Source organism: Amphibalanus amphitrite, unplaced genomic scaffold (assembly GCF_019059575.1).
Source record: "Amphibalanus amphitrite isolate SeventyFive unplaced genomic scaffold, NRLGWU_Aamphi_draft 001205F_arrow, whole genome shotgun sequence".
NCBI lineage: Eukaryota > Metazoa > Arthropoda > Thecostraca > Balanomorpha > Balanidae > Amphibalanus > Amphibalanus amphitrite.
The window spans coordinates 32,501-57,517 of NW_024882699.1; the positions used below are offsets into that span (position 1 = coordinate 32,501).

A 25,017-nucleotide genomic window follows, 5' to 3' on the forward strand; every position below is an offset into this window, starting at 1 on the left:
AGAACTTATCCATACCTTCAAAACTCATGGAAACGTCTTAAATTCTTCAAATTTTGAGTACCCCAGTGCGAAATTCGCCCCGACGGGTTGTCGGTCGTACCCCAACCACATTTCACACCACTATGAACAATAAATGCACACACTGAAATCGCTATTACCGATATGCTCATCCAATCAAGTTTCGATAAACCCGTTCATCATCATCTCCTGCGGTTTCGAACACGCCTGTTAGGTGGCTTCTGATGCTCGTCGAGGTCGGAATTTCCAAATACGCGTGGTGCGTCGGGCCGCGCGCTCTGACTTCGGCCAAGAAAAATGCGTCAGCTGATCATTGTCATTTCTGCCACTTGCGTGTGGTGAAATGGGGTCATAACTTATAAGACGGCTTTTTCATATCAATTATTTTACATAAAATCATATTTCAAACCATAAATAATGTTCGACAGCCAAATAAAAGAAACAATACCAATACGGGCTTACAGTTTAAGGCTCGACATTGTGTTGTCTACGATTAGACAGCTGATAACTCATTCCCGTACGTCGTATGGTCGTAACACTATAATGACCTTTGCTTATTGTCACAAGTGCGCCGCATTCGCGATTGTTGCCCGACGCCTGTTTGCAGGTGAGCCCACTACAGTTGTTATACATATCTAAAAACCGATAAACTTTTAGGCGAAAAAGGCACTATTCCAGGCCCATTTTTGATTTTTTTTTTTGCGATATTAGGTAAAAACAGAAGCTTCTTATCCTAGGAAAAATAAAATGGGAAATCTTTCAAAGGTGGCACACTACCTTTAAATGACAACCGGGATACTGTGCCTCGTTTTAGGAGTTTCTTAAGGGCTTTACTACGTGTGGTGAAGTACAGTTAAGTTCTGCATGAGTCATAGCCTTCGATAAATAATAGGTGCTCATGATGAACATTCATACCTATTTCCTCGAAATCCCCCGTCGCCATGAAATTGATAAACACCAGAATATGCGATGCGCGGTATATTACAGCACAATTCACTGCATAATGCTTATATAGGCAAAAATACATAGTCAGCACGCATCGTAAGCGAATTGGTCAGCCAGTTGCCGCGCACACAGACACACAAACATGCAGACAAGGACAGATAAAAACAGATATAACGGACAGACACACACGCGCGCGGCAGGCTGAATCAATCAAGAGGGGTCAAAGAAAACGATCGATAAAATAGTGCCGTGTGTCAATATATCAGTTTTAAAATATTTTATCATAATTAACTCGTTAAAACTCGAAGCGTCTCCCATTGTTCGGAGCGGCACTAAAGTGGAATGAGTTAATATTACGCAATATTACGCACTCGTACACACGTGAATGAAATAATCATCAATGGCCGTTCTCTCGTCGCCCATTCACAACAAATCGATTTTATCTTTTAGTTTCACGAAGAAAACAGAAACTACACGATTAACAAAATCACAAAGACCAACAAATAATACGGACGCACAGAAAGTGTAAAAAGTGAATGACGCCTCAAATAACTTCACGTGGACTGCAGTACGCTAGCATGGCACATCATTTCGCACACGACACGACACACCTCATCCGAGACTACACTTTACCTACTTGGTCCAACCGGATGTAGAGTGAAAACGCTCTAGTATAGAACACTACCGAAAAGAATACGTAACATAGCTCATCGCTCGCGAATTGCGATGATGCTTTACACGAGACACACAACGCGAAACACGTAACCGGCGATAGGTTAGCCGGTACAGGCGACAACTGGGCTAAATATTCAAAATATAATCCTCACAATCGACATTTAGACCACTTTTCCGTCACAATCAATCTAAATGGACGAACTCCACTTGGAAAAGCGCGCCATCGCGCACATGTATTCGGACAGTAATTCGCGCCATCCGCAGCGGTTCTCTCTGCGCAGCTTTAGGCGGCGGCGGATGCGTCTCCTCCCACACTCTCCCCACCACTCCTATGCTCTCTCCGGCATAAGAGCGCGCGCTCCTCGCTCTCTCTCTCTCACTGGACACTGGTCAGAGGCGGGCAAGAGTCGGTCCTCCGTCTTCCAGCGCTCCGCAATACTGACTCGGTCCGTCTGTTTGGCGCAGAGCCGCGTCACTCCACGCCGCGGACCACAGCGCTACAAACAACGGGCGGGCTGGCCGGCCGACTGTGCTGCCGCCTAGCGGCCGCGGCGCACACTTTTACTGCGCCGCGCTGCGACAGGTGGCGCGATCACGCCGTGGCCTCCGTGCCGCCAGCGCCGTCCACCTTCACCTCGGGGGCGTTGCAGTGATCTGGAAACGGGGCATATTGTTAGTCTACGCTATCCCAAAGCTAAGGAAAATTAAATGTACATCTGAAAGATAAGGTAGCAAGCTGCCATGGGCATTGAGGAAAACTATCAACCGCCATCACTACAAAGCGTACTTTTCTCCTCTGTACTCTGTAACGTACCATACTCGTACTCTGAGGTAATGGTCTACATTCAGCAAGCACCTACGCCGAGAAACAGCGCATTGAAAATACGTTTGAGTCCAAACTACTGGCCAACACCACACAAATACGCGTCCAATCGCCATAAGCATAAACCGCTACAACTTTACCCTTCACCCTGCTTCCCCTCAGGCTAAGGTCGTCCACCGCAGTTTAAGTTCCCCTCGCTCCCCCGCACTAACCGGCGATAAGCTGTTCGGCGTCGGCCACGGTAGCACAGCTGACTCGTCCGTCCGAGTGGCCGGCGCCGTCCCAGCACGAGCGAATGCTGCGCTTCATGCCGACAAAGATCAGCTGCTGGTGACGCTCGCGGAACTCCTTCACCAGCAGGTTCATACACTGGCGAGTGGAGGGACGGAAGGGGTTAAAGAAGAACATGCATGGATCAATCGGTATAGCCACGACACTGACATTATCGTTCCGTTTCAAGGCCTGTGTCAAAACCAAAATCTTGCAAATATAACTCCGTCTCTCGTCAGCTGTTTCATTTACCTTTGTAATTTTCCCATTCGACTCTTTTCGTTATCCCCATCCAGCTTGCATGCCACATTTTCATTCCTCCATTCCTCTGTTCTGCTCCTCCATTCCTATATTCTCTTTCCTCTTCCTTCCACTCTCCCTCTCTCTCTCTCTCTCTCTCTCTCTCTCTCTCTCTCTCTCTCTCTCTCTCTCTCTCTCTCTCTCTCTCTCTCCTCCCCCTCTCCTCATCACACTCACCTCAGCCGAGGTAAAGTCCGAGTAGCGCACGTTGTTACAGTCCAACACCACCGGCTCCACACTGTTCCCGTGAATGACGGCGGCGTCGGTGACCACGGCCCGCACGTGCTCGGCGGCCGGGTACGTCAGGCCAGAGTCCGGGTACACGTAGATGTATACCTGCGAGGAACCCGGCTGTGCAGGGGGGGGGGGGGACGTTAGAGGTATGAGCGAGTGACGGGGACTTATTGAGTTTTTTAAAAATATACAAAATATGTAAGAGCCCAGCTTAAAACCATTATTGATTCAGACGGCTCACGGCTGTGCTTGAAGTAGTTGACCGTAAACATAAGATCAATCAGCACAAAGCAAGACAAGTAAACTGTAGCTCTTAATCTTACGAAACATAACTAAAGCTCTCTACCTTACTTTCGACGCTTCCAGGGCCTATTCATAGAAATGTTTATGAAAAGAGCAGCAAATGGTCAGTACCAATGTCATTCATCCAACTCACAGTAGGCACATCACCACACAATTTCCTCCCATACCGCATCAGCTCTGCACTGCTGCACTCACCAGTTTTTTCTCGGTGATGACGACCTTGGGTCGGGCGGCCTTGAACAGGATCATGCCCAGGCTGATCATGGTGCCGACGCCGATGCCGTACTCGAGGCCCCAGAAGATGCACGTGAAGAAGGTGGCAAAGAACGGAATCAGGTCCAGACCTGTGCAGCAGGGGAGGGCGAATGGTCAGAATGGAGAGCACGACCCGGTAATGAATGCTAAGGTGTTTAACCCTTTCATGAGAGGAATGCATCACAAAACTCGTGCACTTATATGTCTAGATATAGTCGATAGTCGCATATAGATACGTAAGAAAAAAACGTAACAAATTGCAATTTAACGACGAATACAGTTAAAGCTTATCATGTGAGATATCGCTAGAAATAAAGAATAAGATAAAGAGCAATATTTTTTGGATTGTAACCCTCGAGAAGAACTGCTAGCATGATTCCATACGAATGCGGAAAACGTAAACAAACAAAAAGTGGGCGTGGCATTACAAACTCCCACAGAACGCCACTTACGTCTACTGCGCCACATTGGCCGCACGATCTCGATCTCTATCATGTAGATGACAGCACAGATGATGACGGCCGAGAGTGTAGCCTTCGGGATGAACACGAAATAAGGCGTGAGGAACTGCAGAGCCAGCATCACCAGAAGACCTGTCAGCGAAGAGAGAGCGAGGGAGTGTTAAACGGGCAGGGGAAGAGCAGCGGAGCAGTTATTAGGGAGCACAACATGGGGAACAGAGAAAGAGAAAGGAAGAGGTGAGCAGGCTTCATGTTGAAAACGTTGTGGTGAAGAGGAAATATCGACAATTAGGGACCGTATACTATCACAGGACGCTGCCCCGTGCCCAGCATATAAGAGCTCCACTTGACAGGAATGAGAAAAAAAACGAAAAAAAAACGAAAAAATCAGTAACTAGGTCCGGAAGCTTCCCAAGCTACCTCCACTTCGAGTTTGTTGTGTTGGGATGCCAGCTGCCATAACGGTTCATAGCCAGTAAATGCAGAGGACCATCACGCCATATCCGCCTCATTGCCTAGACAGCCATCCCAGTCCGGTACTTTTCCACTACCGGCTGCCGGCTGGCCAGTACGAATACCAGGCCGCAACACAGCGACATTGTACCTCGACACTGACTGGCAACATTGCCTGGCGATACCTTCCAGCGACATAATCTGGCGTCAGGGTCTCCATCTACATCATCGAACGACACACCAACGTCTGTTTTCGTCAGCATCAGTCCAAAAACACGATTCATTCCACCGCGCCACCAGGGCGCCTACATAACCACATGTGTCCGCCGCACGTGCAGAACAACCCCATACAAGACCGAAGCCACTCCCTACACTTCCAGATTCATCCAGACGCGACTTTGACGCCTGTCTCTTCATACAGAACAGACTCAGGCGCCTGTCTTTTGAATATGATGAACGCGCTCGGCGCTGAACAGCCGTCCGCTGGTATGTACCGGGAGTGTCGCAATCGGGAAGTGACAATGTTCCGCGCCAGATAAGGCCAGATTGTGTATAATGTCGCCGGATCTGCGACGCGCAGTCACCGTTACCGTTTCGACAGAGATGCGCGCGCGCTGACGCGGCACCGTTTGCAATTCGAACACGATATAGAGCGCTGGTTTGAAAGTCAACATGGTGTTGAGATTCCAAACAAACACCGATTCAATGCGAATCAATCTTTTATTTTGGTTTTAGATTTTATGAAGCAAAAGGGTAAGACACCAAAAAAATGAACCATGTACATTTGGTACCTCACTCATGATTGTGAAACAAAAAGAGAACCCATGCATCACTAAATATTAAATTACTAAACCTTCTTTATCTACCTTCCAAGCTTTCTATCACCTATGAGTATGAACAATTGGTGCTTCGATCATCCCCACAACAATCCATTCACCTCCCATTCATTGACCTCCACCCCATCCCCAAATACTGCCACCACAAACCAAAATTCCTTTGCCCACAAACCCCGTGACATAACTATAAACCCACTGACGTCACTCCAAAACCCTCTGACGTAACCACTCACCGGTGAAGATGCCTCCCAGTGGCGTGCGCACTCCGGAGCTGTTGTTGACAGCCGTCCTGCTGAACGATCCTGTCACCGGCATCGAAGAGAAGAAGGAGCCGACCAGGTTGCAGATGCCCAGAGCGATCATCTCCTGGGTGGCATCAATCCGCTGCCCCTCGGCTGTCGGTGGGTAGAGTGGGGGAGTAAGTGGGAGAGAGAGAGAGGGAGAGAGAGATGGGAGAGAGAGAGAGAGAGATGGGAGAGAGAGAGAGAGAGAGAGAGAGAGAGAGAGAGAGAGAGAGAGAGAGAGAGAGAGAGAGAGAGAGAGAGAGAGAGAGAGAGAGAGAGAGAGAGAGAGAGAGAGAGAGAGAGAGAGAGAGAGAGAGAGAGAGAGAGAGGAGACCAGCCATGGCGAGAGGGTTGAAACTGATACAGCATGTCGCAAGAACCGTGCGAACGATGGGCGTGGGATGAAAAGAGAGGCACATGAGAGCGAAATTAGAGGGGCGTGAGAGCCTCAGAAGGGGCGCCTGAGAGCCTCAGAAGGGGTCCTGAGAGAGGGTTGTGTGAGGAGAGAAATTGGAGACCGATGAGAGAGCCGGTTGAGAGGCGTGGCCTTGAAAGGGCAGTATGACACTGAGCTAGGAACGATTGCAGTTGGAAAATATAATAGCTACACATCTACTAACCAAACAGAGCAAGACATGGTATACTATGGAAATTAAGACAAGAAAAATTAAGACAACAGCTAGACCAATGCCACGACTATTTCTTTCTAATCCCTGAAAATATGACGACTAAGCCTAACCCTCACCCCTACCAAGTCATTCATTTCAACATCAAAACACCTTCAAGATAAATAATCTCTCACAAGCCCCACTTCCCTCCCCGCCCCTTCCCCTCCCTCACCCCCACCCCTCACTCACCAAAAGCCTTAGCGATGGCCACGTTCTCGATGACCGCCAGCAGGGGGATGATGCCCAGGCCGGCGCCCAGGGCCGACGTCATGTCGGAGAAGGACATGGTACGGTTCTGGTACGGGTCCCAGATGGAGAACGCCGGTGGTGACGGAGTCGGCAGGCCGGCCTCGACAGACTCTGCGGGTAGAGCGGGGAGTTAGGTAGAGTTAGAGACAGGGTTGGATAAAAGCCGGCTTAAATTGAATTTATGCCAGCCAGTGGTTTTAACCGGTTTAAACCGGTTTAAACCGGCTTAAATTAATAAAAACCACCTTCAGTCAAAACATCTACTATAACCTATCTTGTGGGTCAGTGTACTCGTTGGTGACGGTGCAGAGTGCAGGAAGTCAATGCCGTGTCATTTGGTATTATGTCAACATTTTGGCATGTGATTATGTTGTCAATCTGGTCAGTAGGTAACTAAGCTAAGAAACAAAGTAGGTATAAGGCATAAGCACATTCTAATCTTAACATTCGGTTTACCAGTTGAAAGTCTCACTTTATTTTACATGTAAAATGTATTCTGACCAAGCGTCTGGGGACTGGGCCAGTAACACTAGAAAAAAATTATCACGGTATCACCCATTCGGTGATTTTTTTAATGGCACAGGAAATAATTGTAACAACTCATCATTTATAAATCTTCTGGAATGTTCCTATGGCTTGCGTTTGTTCTGGTAGTGCATGTTGTTTTCTTGGTATAACAGTGTCCCTAACTAATCACACTTATTATTGTTTTTTACATGAACTTTGGAGCCTATAATGGTGGCCGTGCTCAGTGCTGTCAATTCCTTTGTTTAGTGTCACTGACTGCTTAAGCAATAGACAGTTCCCTAGTAAATAGGCAATGATCTGTATGATAGTTTTTAGGCCTTACCATTCACTGATCCTTGCACCATGCATTTGGCATAAGGTCATGTTTGCTACAGCTTCTCATAGAATCGAAATTGGTTTCTTTATTGAGGCTGTCTCCAAGACTTTTCATTCCATGAACCACCCATGTAAACAGCTATATAGTTGTGTAAAACACTGCAGATCAAAATAACCATTTGATACAGGAAACAGATCAATAATGAATGACATAAAGTTAACCCCCAGGAAAAAAACATTACAAGTTAGCATGTAAAATTGAAAGGTGTGTATAGAAAATGTGAAGAGAAGAAGCAGTTTAACCTAAATGATGTTACGACAAGTTAACGTAAGTGGCATTTATTATGTTGGTGCACACTGGTTTAAACCGGGGTGGCTTAAATTAGTTTATGCCAGCCGGTTTAATCCATGGATTAAACCGGTTTAAACCGGCTGCTGGCATAAATTTGCCAACCCTGGTTAGAGACGCGGGGAGCGGGTAGTGGTGTGTGGTGGGAAGTAACCTAGGGAGCACAGCTGGCGGCGCTACATTTGTTTTGGTTCACTCACAGTATAACTGCCAATCATGATTTTGAACAATGAGATATCTGATGGCTTGTTGCTTTGATAAATCAAGAACACTGCATAATATCTGCATATCGTTAACGTTTTGTGTCCTTTTACCACTATGACTTGTGCATAATGTGAAAACAACGACATTCCACTCATCCACAATCAGCTCTATATAGAACAATTTTTGTCCGAGCTAAAACAATTTAGCATAGCATGAATTCTAACCCACCAAACACCACCCCACGTTCCACAACTCACTTGTCATCGAGAACGGCTTCAGACCATGTGCCTGCATAATGGCAACCATAGCCGCTGCAGCCATCACGATAATAGCATTTCGGGCGATCGACGTGAACTTGATGAACTTCTGGAGGATTTCGCGCGTCCGACTGTTGCCGTGGCCAGGCCCCACCACCTGAATACGCTTCATCTCCTGCGGTGAGGGGGCGGGGGTTAGACAGTGTGTGTGGGGAGCGAGGGTTCAAATGGTGATCGGAAGTAGCGGTTATCATTTCGCAAAGGTGTTAATGAGGGTCGCGTATGATATTGGCTACTGGTAGCTTATTCAACGCCTGAAAGTGAAGACATGAATGAGCTTGAACAAATCTGCGATACAATGAGAGGAGAAATAAAGAGAGAGCGAGAGAGAGAGAGAGAGAGAGAGAGAGAGAGAGAGAGAGAGAGAGAGAGAGAGAGAGAGAGAGAGAGAGAGAGAGAGTCGGCGATGTTCCTCCGAGCAGGGGTGCCCCCTCATACTCACCCTCATGGCAATGAGGATGAGACAGCACGTGATGCCCAGCGCCAGGTCGTTATAGTTGGTGTCACCGATGTTCTTGACCAGATCCTCGAATGTGTGGATGATACCTTCACCATGCACCTGGAGGAAAAAGTCGGTAATTACGGAGCGAGCGAAGCGAGCCTATATAGTCTTTCCTTAGATTAACGGAAATTTCTGAGTATGAGCGGCCGGCCGGCCGTGGTCACGCTTTTGCGAGGCTTATATCTCAGCAACCACTTGACCGATTTACATGCGGTAATTTTTGTAGGGTAGCTTCATTCATTCTACCAAGTATTGCACTATTCCCGATGCATGTGGGTGACCCCTTATGCACGTGCCACGTGCAAAACGAAGAGGTGTCACTTTTGTAATTGTTGCAATATCTCGGTAACTACTGGGCCGATTGCGCTGAGAGTTGGCATGAAGGTAGGCACCCACTAGGCAATGCATATCCATGTGCCAGAATTGGGGTGCTGCTGCACGTGCGCACGTGCAGGGGGCGATTCCAGATCCCGAGAACGGCTGGACCGATGGCGCTCAAATTTGATACATTGTTAGGGACCGGTTAGTAGGGTGCCGTGCAAAACTCAGTTGGGACCCATTTTGCACGTGCGCACGTGCAGGGTGCCGCTTCCAGATCTCGAGAACGGCTGGGCCGATTGTGCTCAAATTTGGCACATCGCTAGAGACCGGTTAGTAGGGTGCCGTGCACAAGTCAGCTGGAGGTACCTCGTCGAAATTTCGCACGTGCAAGGCTCACCCTCTCGCTCGCTCCGTTAGTCGCCCCAAAAGGCGTTATACTGGTATTACACCTTTTTGCACTCAAAATAGGCATCTTTTCATTCAATTTCGGCGAATTGCATTCAATTTTAGCGATCTCTCTATTCGAAGCAAATGAGAGATCGCTAAAATTGAATGCGATTCGCCGAAATTGAATGAAAAGATGCCTATTTTGAGTGCAAAAAGGTGTATTAGAAACTGATAAACAAATAGTGGCCACGTCGACATTCTTATAGTTAATTAATTTATTGGTCAACACATGATTTTGGACTAGTAAGGAACGTGTGTTTAGTTAACCGATTACATTATGAGACGCAAATCGTTCAGAACTTTAATGTGCTCTGCTCCTATTTAAACATAACATCAAAATGCTGCATAGATTGATCCACGTGTGGCCAAGGAGAGCTCTGGTTTCACACTGAAGATAAATTAAGTTCCTTCAACCAAATTGATCCATACGCCAAGAAGTGGATTCTGAATTAAAGTAGGTAATTCACGTACACAAATAGAACCGCTCGTTTCCATCACGCACCGTTACGGTAAGATCCCACACCAAATAAATAGGCAACCAGCTCGCTAAAGCCAGCTCAGGTGCATTGTAATGAGCAGTTCCCAAAACCAGTCAGACCTACCGCCCCCAGTCGCTTTAAATCTGCATTGACAAAACGTCCGGTCCATTCTAAAGATAGGACTCCATGCCACTTCAAGTTTCATCACGCCATAAAACGATTGACGAACACCGCCTAGTACACGAAACAGTCGTTGCTGGACAAACCAGCCCATACCTTGACGCCGAAGATGCCCTTGAGTTGCGACGTTGCTATGGTGATGGCTGCAGCGGACGTGAAGCCCGACACCACCGGTGCCGACATAAAGTCGATCAGAAAACCTGCGTGATGACCAGACAACACAGCTTGTCAGGGGGAGACAGCCATTTGTCATACAGGGAGGCAGAGGAGCGGGTTATGTAATGCCATGTGCCCCCAGCGTGGTCCACTGAATAGTCACAACAGGGTGAGACATGGTGTCACGTGGTGTCACGTGATATCACCAAGACCCCGGGCTTGAGTTCTGCTTAGCGTTCGTTGCCATCTCTTCTACCAAAAGGTCATAGCTGCTGTTCCGATATGAAGGCGGCCTGTTACATGTCACACAGGAAACGGCATTTGCATCGACTTTTCACCAACAACAGCGACCCCATTAATCATTCCTATCGGTATAGGGAATGAGGTGACATAATTTCCGCATTTGCAATGCAAAATAATAGATCAGTGTAACGCCACAATACAACCGACCGAACTCTTGAGCAATTTGTTCGAACCTGAACACCTCCGATGTCGATCTTAGTACACAAAAATCGTGCTCAGAGTTTAGACCTCACAACATTCTACTCACCGAGTTGCAAGAAGCCGGCAGCAAGTACGATCAATCCCGTGAAGAAAGTTAGCAGGGTCGCCATCTGCGGGTTTCCATGGTAACCGTACTCGTGCGTCATTAGAGCCATGATAGCCGTGGGTCCGATGGTGATCGCTTTGGTCGAGCCGAGAATGCAGTAGATGAAACAGCCTAGGAAAGCGCTGTATAGACCATACTGCAAAACAGAGAGAACGGAGGTTGATTGAATTCATTTTGGATCCCAGAGATAAATAGGCATCAGGATAGATACGAAAATACAACATGTGACATTAGGCATGCGTAAGACAAATTTGATAGGCGTTAAATAGGCACGCCTTAGATGGGCATAAAAAATACGCCCACAGCAATATGCACTCCGCACAGTCCCGTCCGTACCATAATTCATTGCCATTGGCACCACCCTAACAAATGCTTGAGATGACGAGGCTCGAAAAACCAATGACATGAGAGAGAAGTGCAGAAGCAGCACTTTTATACGCATGCAAATTCTATAATCGGCTTAGTCTGGCGCCGGTAAAACATGTGCGAATGGATCAGTGCGACAGAGAGAGTAGGTACCTAGGATCCGGATTGAGCAATGGTAGGTCTCCGTCACGGATGAACAGCTGGCAGGTTTCAGTTCCGGATACAAGGATGGTGGCTCTCGGACCTGGAGAGACGGATGTTGGGTATTGGTCCCGGATGGATGAATATTTAGGCTTGGTCCTGGATAGACGGATGGTAAGTTTCGGTCCAGGAGAGTCAGGTAGCAGGCATGGTTTGGTTGAGCCCTGAGAATGGACTGACGCTGTAACAGTCTGGGTAAACTAGCAAGCCTTGAAACCAGTAACCACTAGCATGGATGCTGTCACAGGATATTGCGACTTATGCAGTCAAAAATTTTGGATAAGTATAAAACCCAACACCAACAATCTCTGACACAAACTACAACCAGCAGAACTACACACCAAAACCAGAACATTTTTTTTTTTTACGAAGAACAAAACAGAGCGAGTCAGAGACTATGGCATTCAAACCCTCTCCCTTTCCCTTCCACCCTACTCGCTACCATCAATAAACTCACGTTAGCGGGTAGGCCGGCCAGGATGCCGTAGGCGATGCCCTGAGGGATGACGGTCAGACCCACGGTCAGGCCGGCAATCACGTCACCAAGCAGGTCCTCGCGCGTGTACTTGGGACCCCAGGTGAGGATGGGTAGCGTGCCGTACAGCGTCTCCTTCGAGCAGAGTCGACTGGCGCGGTTCTGAAAACGAAAATCACCATCAGAGAGAAAGAAGTTCTCGCTTCTCATCTTATTTTCGTATTGGTGATTTGGGATAAGATTGAGGGAAATGCCTATTCTGTAATAACATGCTCTTGCTCCCGGCGAGCCTTGAGTAACACGACCTAAAGGCTTTTGCTGAGCGCTGATATTACGTTAGACGGAGAGGATAAGACATACAAATTCGCCCAAATCTTTAACGAGCTTGCAAAAGATGACTGATGCCATCACTGTCAACCGTGGAAGCCGTATGGCTACCCATCTACGCTGGAGTACGAAAAACATCATCTCACGCTCTCAGTCCCAGCGGATAAAAACAACACCTAAGAAAAATAAGCTTTAGTTTATCAACGTCCACTCCACAAAAACGAAAAAGCGATCATTATCAATGCAGACAAACAATGGATCATCAAGCTGCACCAAATTATGCCAGTGCTTACCCAGACATCATCATAAATCACGTTACGAAAAACCAACACTGCTCGTAACCATCATGGGCTCCCAGATGGTGAGACCCCCACATCACCCCCTGCCGCGTCCACGCGCGTTCCTTGTTGACTTACCGCCGCCCATCTTCGCAGTTTGGTGCTCGTGCTGATCGACTGGGGGCTGTTGCTGCTATCATCGTCATCGTCCTGGTAAGGGGCCGCCGGAACTGCCGACACACAGAGACATCTAGCGTCAGAAATGGAAACCTCACGCACTCGGAGGCATAACACACGGCGGAGGGGAGCGAAGGCGAAGGGAAGAGCGATATAAAAACGAAGACGCGAAAAACGTGACAAAACTAAAGCCCGTCGATCAAACACGATGGGCGGATAGGGTCATAATGGTAGACTCGTGTACACCTCAGTTTATATTCTACACACACATAGCAACGCTCGGCGTCATGGGGGCGAAGTCGGAACTCAGTAAAAAGATAGCCTATCCAGTCTAACCTTGAGTCGCCTTTTGGCCATGGATTCGGAGACAAATGGGATGATTTTCGCATGATGTGGATACAAACTGTAGATAAATATGAACTGTTGCGGAGTTAGTTTGAACCGGTATGAACTGAACGTGAGCGAGCATTAAACACCATGACAAGCTAAAAAGAAGCACACGTGCTCGTGCATTTCTTCAAGAAGGAGCAACAGACTTTTGAACGTGAACGTAGTAGCGAAGCCACATGAATAAATGTACAATGTACCTACTAACGGGAGACATAAAACTGTCTGACTCTCGATATTCGAACCAGTTTAACAAGCATCTCGATGGACCCCTGCATCAATCATTCACCAGAACTTATGACACGCGCTATGATCTGATACATTCCAATTGAGATGCATGTCAACCTAACAGCAGAAATCCTGTCAAAGCCGGTCTGCAATTCAGTTCGTCTCGACACCAATATGGCGTGCATATCTCAGCTCTGCTCACGAATAACATGACAAGAGTTGACCTGATGTCAAAAGTCGTGAGGCCCACACGTGTGCTCAAGTCCGGCGATTATTGCTGATCATGTATGAATGCCACCGCGGTTACGGAACACGCATCAGAGTAAAACGGTGGATTTATCAGGATGTCTTCGGCCAAGCGGGCCGTGTTAGAAATGTATGAGCTTGTCATATGAAATGAACATAAGTGTTCATAAAACTGCGCATTATATGAGACCGATCGGGTCATTGAATGTTAGATGAAAGCATGCCGGAGCTTATATTATACAAGAGATAAAAGAAACAAACAAACAAACTGAAAACGATGATGATAAAAATGATTGTAATGAAGAGCAAAGTTTTCCATAAATTTCCAGAAATAATGCCATGCATGCATTGACTCTGCAACTTTGTCGTTCCCCCATAATCATCAGTAAGCCTTCCCTCACCATGCCAAGGTACTGACACCCCTATCTGGCACCTCACGCCCCCCCACACCCGATCAAAAGAGCCGCCGCACGCATCTGGCCACCTCGACTGCGTTAAGGCCCGCACCGACATCCCCCGCGTCCCATTGTTCTGTCCACAAACTGCCAAACGGGGCGTACCGACAACAGCGGCAACAGGCAGAACACCAGCACCTGACTAACGGCACTGCCCACATCGGCAGCCGCCCATCTGTCACACTCATCTGTCAGCATCCGTCAATGACTGTCAAAGACACACGCCGATCGGTGAGACACAATGGACCACGCTTTGAGAGGGGCCAGTCGAGGTTACACATCACCTCGCCGCTGACGGAAATCAGAAGCAGTCGCAGAATGGAAGATGGGCCGGGCCGGGTTACTGATATGCGTCGCCCACTCCCGTTTGGCATTCTGATTCGGTAGGCGGATGGAAGGGGGGAGGATGACAGGCAGTCGAGATGTTACAGAGAGATTTGAACGTTGACTCTTGACCCTGACCCAGACTGGAGAAAACGGTAGCGGCGTGACAGAATGGTGAACAGATGGGGTTTATAATGTAGTTCAGAGTCGACTCAGTAACCGATCAGGAAGTAGAGACCAGCCATGCGCGACGCGTGTTTTGAAACCGCGTGGTCCGATCTATGTCAAATAAACATAAGAAGCCGAGACATAAATAAACTAAACATAGACGAAATTTAGAACAGCCGTGGCACAGTCATACAGTGCCCAAGCCCAGTATCTCCCTAATGACCGGAATAACACTCCGCAGCACTGCAGATCAAGCTGACGCTCCCCATCCCTCTTTACCGCACGCTCCGAGCCTCGCGCCTTGGCTTTACGGGCGGCCGCGGAGCTCTCAGCAGCCGCCTGGACGGGTATGCTGTCCCGCTGCACACCGGCCGCCGCCGCCGCAGCGGCAGCGGCGGCAATGCCGCCAGGAATTCTAGGCGGGCGCGAACATAGGTTTGCAATCAAGTTGCAATGTGGGTGCGGTGTTGCAATGTGCGAATATATGAGGAATTTCGCTGCTGTGATTGGCAAATATCCGGAACAAGGAATAACTGATAGTGCGAGACTGGGTCCGATCTAAAACAAATGCGGTCAAACATATACAAATTAGAGCCAGTAGAAACTTCAGGATAACATATTACCAGGGATTTTCTTTCGCAAGCTTCTACGATGGAAATCCCTGGAATCAACTAGAACGAAATTCACCCAAGGGGGTTTCGACCCATGAATGAACTATTGCCAGAACCGCACACGCTATCAGTTACAAGTCACAAAAGCGGCGGACACTGTCCAAGCAGCACAGAGTCCGCATTGTGATACGCATGCGGCTATCTGGACTTGTAACGGCACTATGGAACATATCGGTACCAAGTCGATCATCTTATATTCAGAGGATGACAAGACTGAAGTGCACTTTGGGAGAGCCCGTGAGCATGGAATGTTAATGCATTCGAGGGCAGAGTACTCGGAATACAGTTCATTGTGAACTAAAAGTGACGTTCACAGATCCAGAGAAGACGATTCAGAAAGGGTGCTTACCTTTTAATCGATATTCAGAAGATAGCTACGCAAATTCATACACTAGAGCGGAGCAGAAACATGGACAGTGGACATGTAAAAGCAAAGGGCAGGGTTGCTCAGTGAGTCGAATAGAAGGTCAACGTATCCAACCAATAACCCTCATGGGACTCCTCGCTTAGCTTAGTGATTTCCAGGCCATTGGATAAGTCGTTTAAGTCACATCAAACAGGCACACAGTATTGTATAAATATCGAACTGGCAATGCCACTTTCGGTGACACAATTTCACTCAGCGGGATGAAACCATTCAAAGCGCAGGGCTAGAGGTACGGAGAATTACTGGTAGCTTTTGACAACTGGTCATGACTCGACATCCCCATTCCGCAACTCTTCGTGACATGACGGTGATAATTTGTCCGGAAGCCGTTGTGGCTGCTCCACAAGCGACGGCGCTCGAAAAACAAACAGCTGTAGGCTTCGTAAAAATTCAGGCTCATCTTTTTGAGCGTATTTGAAGTCTTATAACCAAACTATTCAAAATTACTGCGCTAGTGTGCAAAATATCAACAAATTTACAGGAACAAAAGTTTTGGGTAGTCATTGTAAATAGATACCGCACGAATGCTGCTTACGAGGATAAGTTACTGTAACCGACAGTATGTCATTCTGGGGCAAACCAAACATCCGAAGCAAAAGATGAGTTCCAGACCTCAAGTAGCTGCTTAAATCAGGCCTCTAATGTTGCCATGATAATTCTCGAGCTATCGTAAACTTGCCAATGTTTAACTGTGCTGCGCATCCGACTACAAATCTTGATAAGCCGATACGTCATACATTCCATCAGTTGCGCTATGATTGGAAACAGCAAAAAGTAGAGCATCAATAATCAAGGAACCGATCGAATTTTGTGGAGTATCTCATCTCTCAAGCCCGATGACAGGCGATTTAGTTAGGAGAGGCCTTCCTCTCCTCGTCCCTCTTCCTCTTCCCACAGACCACTGTCTGAGAGGAAACACACATACACATCAATATTCCTGTCTGCGCCTACCAACCGCTGACAGAACAGTAGCGCCCCCCCCCCACGCCCCTCTCCTTCCGATACTCCTCAGTAACCGTCCCGAGCCGTCCACAAATCCTCCTCAACAGACGGAACACTTCTTCAAAAGGCCGCCTTACGACACTTGCGATCGGAAGCGTACAAATCGCAGCGTTTTACGAGAGCGACGTTCCTCCATGCGTCACCCCGGTGCGCCAAGTCGGCCGCGCAGAATTACCATCGCACTCACAGCCGCGCATGAATATAATGGCCGTGCGGTGTCATTTGCAAGCACAAAAGCGTTCGATGAATGGCGACAAGATGTTCCCGATGAATAACACAAAACGCGAACGCATATTGCATGGGCGTACAATGCACAGGTCGCGTAAAGTGTCCCTCGATTTGCGTTTCAGCAGCGAGAGAGGCCACCGTCGCTGTCTAGTCAGAAATATGGACCGAGGTCTTTTGCTGACGTACCGACACGGTTTTGCTCTGACCAAAGACTCTGGGTCCGATCGTGAAGCCCAGCAGTTGGTTCTTGGAAAACACAGGGCTATTCATGAGTTAACCAGAACTCTAGATATAGCTGGTGGCACCAGGACAACACACCGGAGCTATCAAGAGCAATCCGTGCCATAGGTCGAGTGAATAACAAATAGAGTGACGTTTGCCTGTCAAGGTGTGGCGGTTGTTTACCACGTGTCGCACCCGAATGGAAATGCACGGGAAAACCGATAGGATGACAGAACGGCGGTTGATGGACATCATCTGTCCACTCAGGCTGGGGAAGGACTGGCAACGTGCCCTGTTGTAGAACAACAACACTACTCTCAGGTGCAGTACAGGCAACGCCGTAATAGGAATGAAGCAAACTGAGCTAAGACGAATAAAATCAGCGCTACAATAGAAACCATCGGAGAGAATAAGATAAAACGCCGTTCTGGCAACATGACTAAAAAATTAAATGGGTTGCACAACTGTTTTTCAACAAAATCAAATTACCATCAAGTTTTACCGCGTCAGGCGAACTTATCAATTACTCTTCCAGGCACTCACCTAAGAAGGTGGAGTAGCTGGTGTATGAATAACAGTCCACCGTTGCTGGGTTTGTTTGGGGAGCTCGCGACACACCCATGTCGGCAACTGAACAGCCCACACTACCCGTCCGACCAACAGGGAGCATACACCAACAGGTGTAGGGGGCAGGGTAAGTGGCATAGCTCTTGGGTGGCACTAAATCCCTTTCCATGTACTAAGGTGGATAATCTTACAAAGCTAATGTCTTCACCTTCACACGGCCTAAAAAACGTAAACACTACTTTTATCTGATAAGGGAAATTTAGAGCCAAAATAATTTCTTTTTGCGCAACAAAGTAAAACAATATGGTGCGTAGAACGTAGTACCGTTTTGTGAAGCTGCCCCCAGGTGTGAGCAGTAATTAGAGTGTCGCATTAAGAGCTAATGGGATGGGCCCTACCGGCTTACGGGTGGGACCCGCAGTGCAAGCTATGAAGTGGCACACTGGCAGATAATAGGGGGCACACTGGCAGATAATAGGGTACACATTTAGAACTGTAAAATACGATTTCTCTTAAATCCATTTGAGACGTAGTTAAAATTTTTTTGTAGGGGATGGTTTGATAAAGTGAGCAAAGAATATAAATTCTAACAATTGACTGTGCAATATACTCCTTAGGATAATTAATAAAAAAACACTTAGTAAAAGAAATTAACTACTAAGAACTGAAGGACAAGAGAAAATATAAGCGAATCATATGAGCAGATGTGATGAAAAAATACAAAATTGAAGAAAGGTGCATGACATATAGCCATGAACCAAGGCGTATCACGAATCGGTACAAAAAAATAGCTGCCAGCAAGAGAACAATAACGATCAACACGCACCCTGCATTCCATCAGTTTTCTCTTCTTATACACAGGGGAGACAGTGCTATGAGCGTATCCCAACACCGCATGGACCAGACCAAGATCCAGTAGCCATCCCTCCATAATCCAAGACCTTCCTGCAAGTCACATGACCCTAGACCAAACAAAACCTCAGCCTACACTGAACCCTAAACCAAACAACAGCTCAGCCAAACAAGAAAGAGTGATAAATAAGCCCTCCATCGTGCGGTAACTCACACTCAATATCGCCGTTGATGTCCAATCCCATCTCTGCAACTTGTGGCCTACCACGGGGGCTGCTGCGCGCGCGCGTGTCCGTCCGGCCGGGCCTGCCGTTCACCGCACACTGACACCGCGTCCGGACAGCACCGGACCAGGATTGCACCCCTGCGCGACCCCCCGTGTGACCTCTCGGCCCGCCTCCCCCGGGGCCCAGCCCAGCTATGCGACGCAGCACCCGTCGTAGTCATCACAATAAACATGCGCCGGCGGCTGACCAGTGACGTCATCGGATCATGACGAGGGTGTGACGGTTTTGGAGCGGTATACCGGGGAGGAGGTGGGCGGTTCGTGTGAAAAACCGGCTCAAACTGGAGCGACGAACTCAAACTCAACTCTGAGTTTTTCACACGTTTCTTTAAATCGTTATGTTAAATACCATTTTTACTTCACTTCAACTAGCCTGTTACCAAAATGCAGTGCTAAAATTATGAACAATTTAAAACATTCGTGTCAGCTCAAAAGAATGCCAAATCACGCGCAAAAATGTGTCAGAGAAAAATGCGACTCATTGCCTTATAAAGGCACCATCGTGTGTCCGACGTACCACATTCCTAACATTACTCGCCTTTCAGTTCGCTGCATCCGGAGCCACACTACTGCCTCTCTTCCCACTAAAAATCCGCACAAACGAGGCAGATTAACGGGAGATAAGCGCAGCCTGCAGCTTCCCGCTATCACATTTTAGAGCCTGTACTTCATGACGTCACAAATTCCACTGCATGACCGCAGGAGATGGAATTTGAAAAGGACGGCATTGGGGGCGGGGGAGGGGTGTTTCAGGGCTGTGTTTCATCCCACCCCATTGGGGGTGGGCATGGAGCACAGCCCTGTTCCGGAAATGGGGTGCAAAATATGCGGGAAAGGCCGAGCAGGAAGCAAGCGATGATCCTTTAGGTTGATTTCCAACGGTGATTTAGGGATTTGGTAATGACAAATGCACCAATTAAGCTACATCTCACTTAATTACATACATGCGAGTCAGGGACATGACTTAAGGCTTTGGAATTTATCAGCCATAGACCTTTTTGTGCTGTACTCAAAAGTAAATGTAAAAAAGGGAATAGCTGTCAGCTGGAAAAAATATTTCAACGAGCTAATGCTCGTTCATGATCGGCTGCTAGATAGGTATGTGCACAGCTGCATTGTTAAAGCTCATGTAAAAGGACTTTCCGCTCTACTTACAGTTCTAAGAAAAAAGCCTAAACTAATTCAGACAAGCGAAAAGGATACGTTTTGTCTGCCGTAACCGGCATGCTGCGACTAAAGCCTATCCAAAAGGCCCGGTTCCCGTGGCTTACTCGAGCGGAAAATGCTGGGAGAATTTTCCTCATATCGTACACTCCATCTATCCGGCTGAGACCCCGAACAAAAACCCACGGACAGAAGCACGGAGTATTAGGTCGGATAACACATCCGACCCTCTCGATAGGGTCAGGTGTGCACCCCAGCCAAAAACCCTCAATGTCGAAACAGGGAGACCAGTCGCCCCGTCCAGCAGATCAAACAGAAAGTGCAGAAGGTGGGACAGAAAAACGCTGTTGTCAAGTGAGACGACCTATTACGAGCGCACAAAACCAGCTGAAACCATCCCTTGGAGCTCGATTCATTCTAGTCATCGCCATTCCTTTTTTCACGCACGTCCAAAAGCTACGTGGCTCGGCGTTGGAAACAATGTCCTTCGGGACCTCCAACTTCCGGCGCGGCGGTCACCGTTATCGTACGTACCGAACGGATGGACCTCTCTGGTCAATAAACAGACGGGTACGGGCCCGTCTCTCCCGTGGTGGCTCACATGAGACCACCCGGGAACTGCCATTACAGTGATTGGCCAGACAGGAAGGACGCAGGGGCGGGCACAGAAAAGTGGCGTCTACAGAAAACCTTATACAGAGCGGGCAAGGTTAAATTTTACAACGATAGCTTCCGATGAATCGGCAATAAATGCTTCATCATTTGGGGCACCAAAAAACTTCGCGACTTTTTGAATACACACAGCTGAAAGTCAGAGAAGGGGACCCGCGAGCAAAAAGGTGTCCTGGAGCAATTTAATTCGAGCCAGATCATACCAGTTCGAGCAGCCTCTACCGGAAGCCTCTAACGACTGGAAGTGTCTCAGCCCCCCGTTATAACCTCCCGTGGAGAGCGTAGCAACATCAGTCACCGCATTTGCACTGCGGTAAAAATCAATCACCCGTGGCCGCCACTGAGGGTGTGAACTGTTTGCAGTGAAAACATCAGCACAGAGAGATGGACTATGGGTGACGGCGCGGGGCGCTTGAGAGATGACAGTGACTGGACGGAACTTAATGGATGACAACGCAAATAGTTTACTTTCACGGCGACAGCGTACGTCAGCGGTCAGCCTCGTAAAAGTAAAACAGGTAAATAAAGGCAAAGTAAGACTGACAAATTTGTCCGTCTTTATCAAAATATGTCTGAAATTTTGTCATTGGTTCAAATTCTTAAACCACATTTGAAACTAACTATGCTGAGAGCAAATTTGGTACCCGAAATTTATTCAATCATCAATAAACCCTACAAATGAATTAATAACTGATACTTTTACACAGCACAGAGTGATAAGGAAGGTATGCGATTCCCACAATAAACTCGCAAACACCTCTCAAGCACGGCTGAGCCAGGACGCCAGCCCGGCAGTAACCCAGCTCAATTACCCCAGCTCCACCTCCCCGCTCTCACACCCCGTAATCCGGAAACAGTGACTCCCTCCTTCCTAGTCTCTAGTATTCCCACTGGTCAGAGGGTTGATACAGACAGGGGTGACCCTGGGCGGGGCCGTGGCGGTTAGTATCCCCCCGAAGGGGAGCGGAGGGAGGCGGGTCGCGTGACCAGGAGTCTGTGAGATACCACGAGGCCGACAAGCTGGCTCGTGGCAATTTGGTACGGGGGTGGCCAGCCGGATGCACTCCGTACAAATGAATCGAAACGCATTAGATAAGTGGAGCATAACCAAGCCTTGCGCCAAAAGCTGGGCGTTGGAAGTAAGTGGAAAGGCACTCAAGAACGGCAAGGGTTTCTTCCAAGCTGTAGCTCGGAGAAATGGCTCCAGACGCGTTGACCTTGTCTGTTGATTGAGTTCAGCCATTGCGAACACAGGAACGTTGCACATCAAATTCAGGGCACGCTCCGCCGGAAACTATGCCAATTTAAAACGGCACCTTAGCCGTGAGCTCCCGTACGCATAACAACCAGTGGGTGCAGCCGGGTCATAGAAAATAATGGAATCAACGTAACTCGGGAATGTGTTTTAATGATGACATAACACAAATTTACTAAGAAATAAAAGGAATGCTTTTTAAAGCAACTATCTTGATCAAATCCTGAACGGGAATGAAAGATGTTTTAATTCGCTCGAACGGTAAGCAGATCAACAAACATTCAAAAAAGGTAGAAACTAAATAATGTCATATCACTCCCATTCATCCTTTGCATTTACCAAATGACCCGAGTGTTGCCAAAGGAGAAAATTCCAAAGAGTCCCGTCACCAACCCATAAGCAGCATAAGACTGCTTCAGTCCACCCTATTGTCTGACACGCGCGCAGCGGCCGTCTTGTTGTCAGGCGGCAGCGGCGTCGGGGCCGCCACGGTCACCTGTCACATGACTGTCACATCCGGTAAGAACAAGATGTCAGGACAGGACACTGAGTGCATGGGCACGCACATGGAAAACTGACAGCTGAGAATGGGCCTGGTAACACATCCTCTGTGGGCACCCGCCGAGCAAACAAACCAAACGACGGCAACGTAAAAAGAGTACCGCCAAAGACGCGAAACCATCAACTAACCCTTCTGAACAAATGCTCCCAATAGGAATCAGGTGCATTCGGTATTGATGGCTCTGTCGTGACAGCTTTGACAGAACGTGACATGTCATGGCAGGTCGTGACAGCGCCTTGTCTGAGCGGAGGAAGTCATCTTCGCTCACTGCAGGCGTGCTGCCTTAGCAGAACGGCCGCTGCGGGGGGCGTGACGGGGACAGTATTGAAATCGACCTATGAAAAGTCGCGTGACACGGAGCTTCGCAGCCATCATCAGCACCGGCCGCAGCCAGATGAAACCGGATGGTGGTGGAAAAAGTTAGAGGCCTTAGGATATCAAATAGACACCTTTCAAATTTAACTAGCCAGCCCTCCTGAAATTCCTGAGGTTGAAGCAGACTGACCCGATACCTATCCGAAAACACCTCAAGACATCTGAAACTGAGGCCTTAACATTGTCTGCATTGGACCAGAGCAGATAAAAAAGTTATGGCACATCAGTACCGGAAGCATTCCCTCTGAATTCAAGCCTTACGGCCACAGGATGTTGGTCGCGAATGCGTTCGTATCCCTTCACACGATCCAAATATTCCCAAAAACTCTACACCCACTTCTCCAAAATCCTAAGGAAGTAAACCACACTAGTGAAATGTCAAAATAATGGTATGTCACTCCCGAACAACTCTATGCTATGGCTACTCGGTACTCACACATTGCCGTACCATAGTGGCGGTATATCCCTCCCAAACAACCCTATGACTACTCGGTACTCACACTTGTGCAGTGCCAGGATGGTGGGCGCCGACGCGTCCATAGGCAAACTCTCGTCGGAACGCTGCGGAGGCATGACTGACGTCCGTGCGCCGGTGCACCGCCCCTAATACCACCCCCGCTCGAGCGAGCGCCGGGGCGTCACCTGGCGTCACCGGCCGTCATCCAGCCGTCGGTTCGCCGAAACGGGCCGCCGCCGGCGTCAGCGCGCGCCCCGCACCGGTCACTGTGCCCTGGGGGCGCGGTGACGGCGCCCCTACACCCAGACACAGGCCCCGTACCGGCCGAGCAAGACATCGAGACACCCGGTCCGATAAACCAGCGAGATGCATATTCGGCGCCCAGTTGGCTCGCTCTCCTCTGGTGACGTTTCATCACCTGACCGAATGCGGTTTGGTTTTGCTTTGGGATGCGCATTTACGCTTATGTAACGATATTCTGCATCATACAGACCCAGCGCTTTGAATACGACGAACTGCAGCCTCTCATTTGGCCGTTAGCCGCGCCGTGTTAATGCGGGATTATTCGGTATCACACAAGAGCAGCTTTAGTCTGCGCGCTTAGAACCGTGGATTGTACGAGCAAATACTGGCATTTGGTACCGCCCGCGACTGGAAATCCTACAGGGGTGCAAAGTCGGGTTAAAGAGCGGAATCGGACTGAAAATACCAGCCGGAGTAAAGGGGATCAGCAGAGGAATACCGGAATTAATGGCAAAACAGTTGAAAATAGGAGGGCTAAAAGGGCATTCCCTGCAGTCCAGCAGTTAAGTAATACGAAATGATTTCATATCAATCTTCTTAGTTTCTTTAAATAGGTTACACAGTTCCATTGATGAATCACAAAATAATTAATACAAAACGTGATAACTGACCACTGAATCAGCTACCACCAGTTTCCGATGTACCCCATTCAATACGATCAACTCCTGACGCTCAACAGAGCACAGCACATTCGATGAGACTTATTTCGATGCCAATCACGTTCGTTTTTAATGCCGACCATCGACCGCAAAACAATCACCCCTCGCTGGTCACGTGAGCTTGTTCTCAGAGTGTCAACCCCTGAAAAACAGCGTGCCACCAAGTCCAGCAGCTCGGTGCAACGAACTGCGAATAGATACAGACACCAACAGGTGCTGCACACGAAATCCAGAAACGCGTGTAGCTACCGGTAGACAGCTGTATCGCCTTGCATATCAGCTTTCAGACACCGGTGTCAGTGTATCAGCTTGCTGAGCGTGCTTCCGAAGCCGCCTGAGCAGCTTTGCACCGGCGAAGAGGCGCGGTCGTCCGCAATCCAAGTACCCTCCAGTAAAGCTACGAAATGCGAGTCCGTACGCAGGCAGGAACTAGGGGGAGAGACCGGACTATGGCTCGAAAACTAGACGATTATTACTCTTTTCCCTTTCATCATCGATTTA

General features: G+C 48.3%; 1 protein-coding gene across 3 annotated transcripts in view; it reads right to left on the bottom strand.

Moving 5' to 3' along the window:
- Positions 1-981: 981 nt before the first annotated feature.
- Positions 982-25,017, bottom strand: part of LOC122371102 (sodium-independent sulfate anion transporter-like) — a 56,487-nt gene continuing 32,451 nt past the window's right edge. Inside the window, exons 1-14 of one of the 3 annotated variants that reach the window (XM_043347192.1) lie at positions 23,598-23,857; positions 12,968-13,059; positions 12,207-12,386; positions 11,123-11,318; positions 10,513-10,616; positions 8,930-9,046; positions 8,428-8,602; positions 6,715-6,885; positions 5,807-5,968; positions 4,276-4,416; positions 3,764-3,912; positions 3,209-3,382; positions 2,674-2,830; positions 982-2,292 (exon numbers count right to left, since the gene is read on the bottom strand). In XM_043347192.1, the coding sequence (XP_043203127.1) occupies positions 2,231-2,292; positions 2,674-2,830; positions 3,209-3,382; positions 3,764-3,912; positions 4,276-4,416; positions 5,807-5,968; positions 6,715-6,885; positions 8,428-8,602; positions 8,930-9,046; positions 10,513-10,616; positions 11,123-11,318; positions 12,207-12,386; positions 12,968-13,059; positions 23,598-23,670 (1,953 nt within the window). In that variant the 5' untranslated portion in view covers positions 23,671-23,857 and the 3' untranslated portion in view covers positions 982-2,230. Of the gene's footprint in view, positions 2,293-2,673; positions 2,831-3,208; positions 3,383-3,763; positions 3,913-4,275; positions 4,417-5,806; positions 5,969-6,714; positions 6,886-8,427; positions 8,603-8,929; positions 9,047-10,512; positions 10,617-11,122; positions 11,319-12,206; positions 12,387-12,967; positions 13,060-18,997; positions 19,214-23,597; positions 23,858-25,017 lie in introns of those variants that run through there. The other 2 variants (XM_043347193.1, XM_043347194.1) reach the window with 2 other exon arrangements.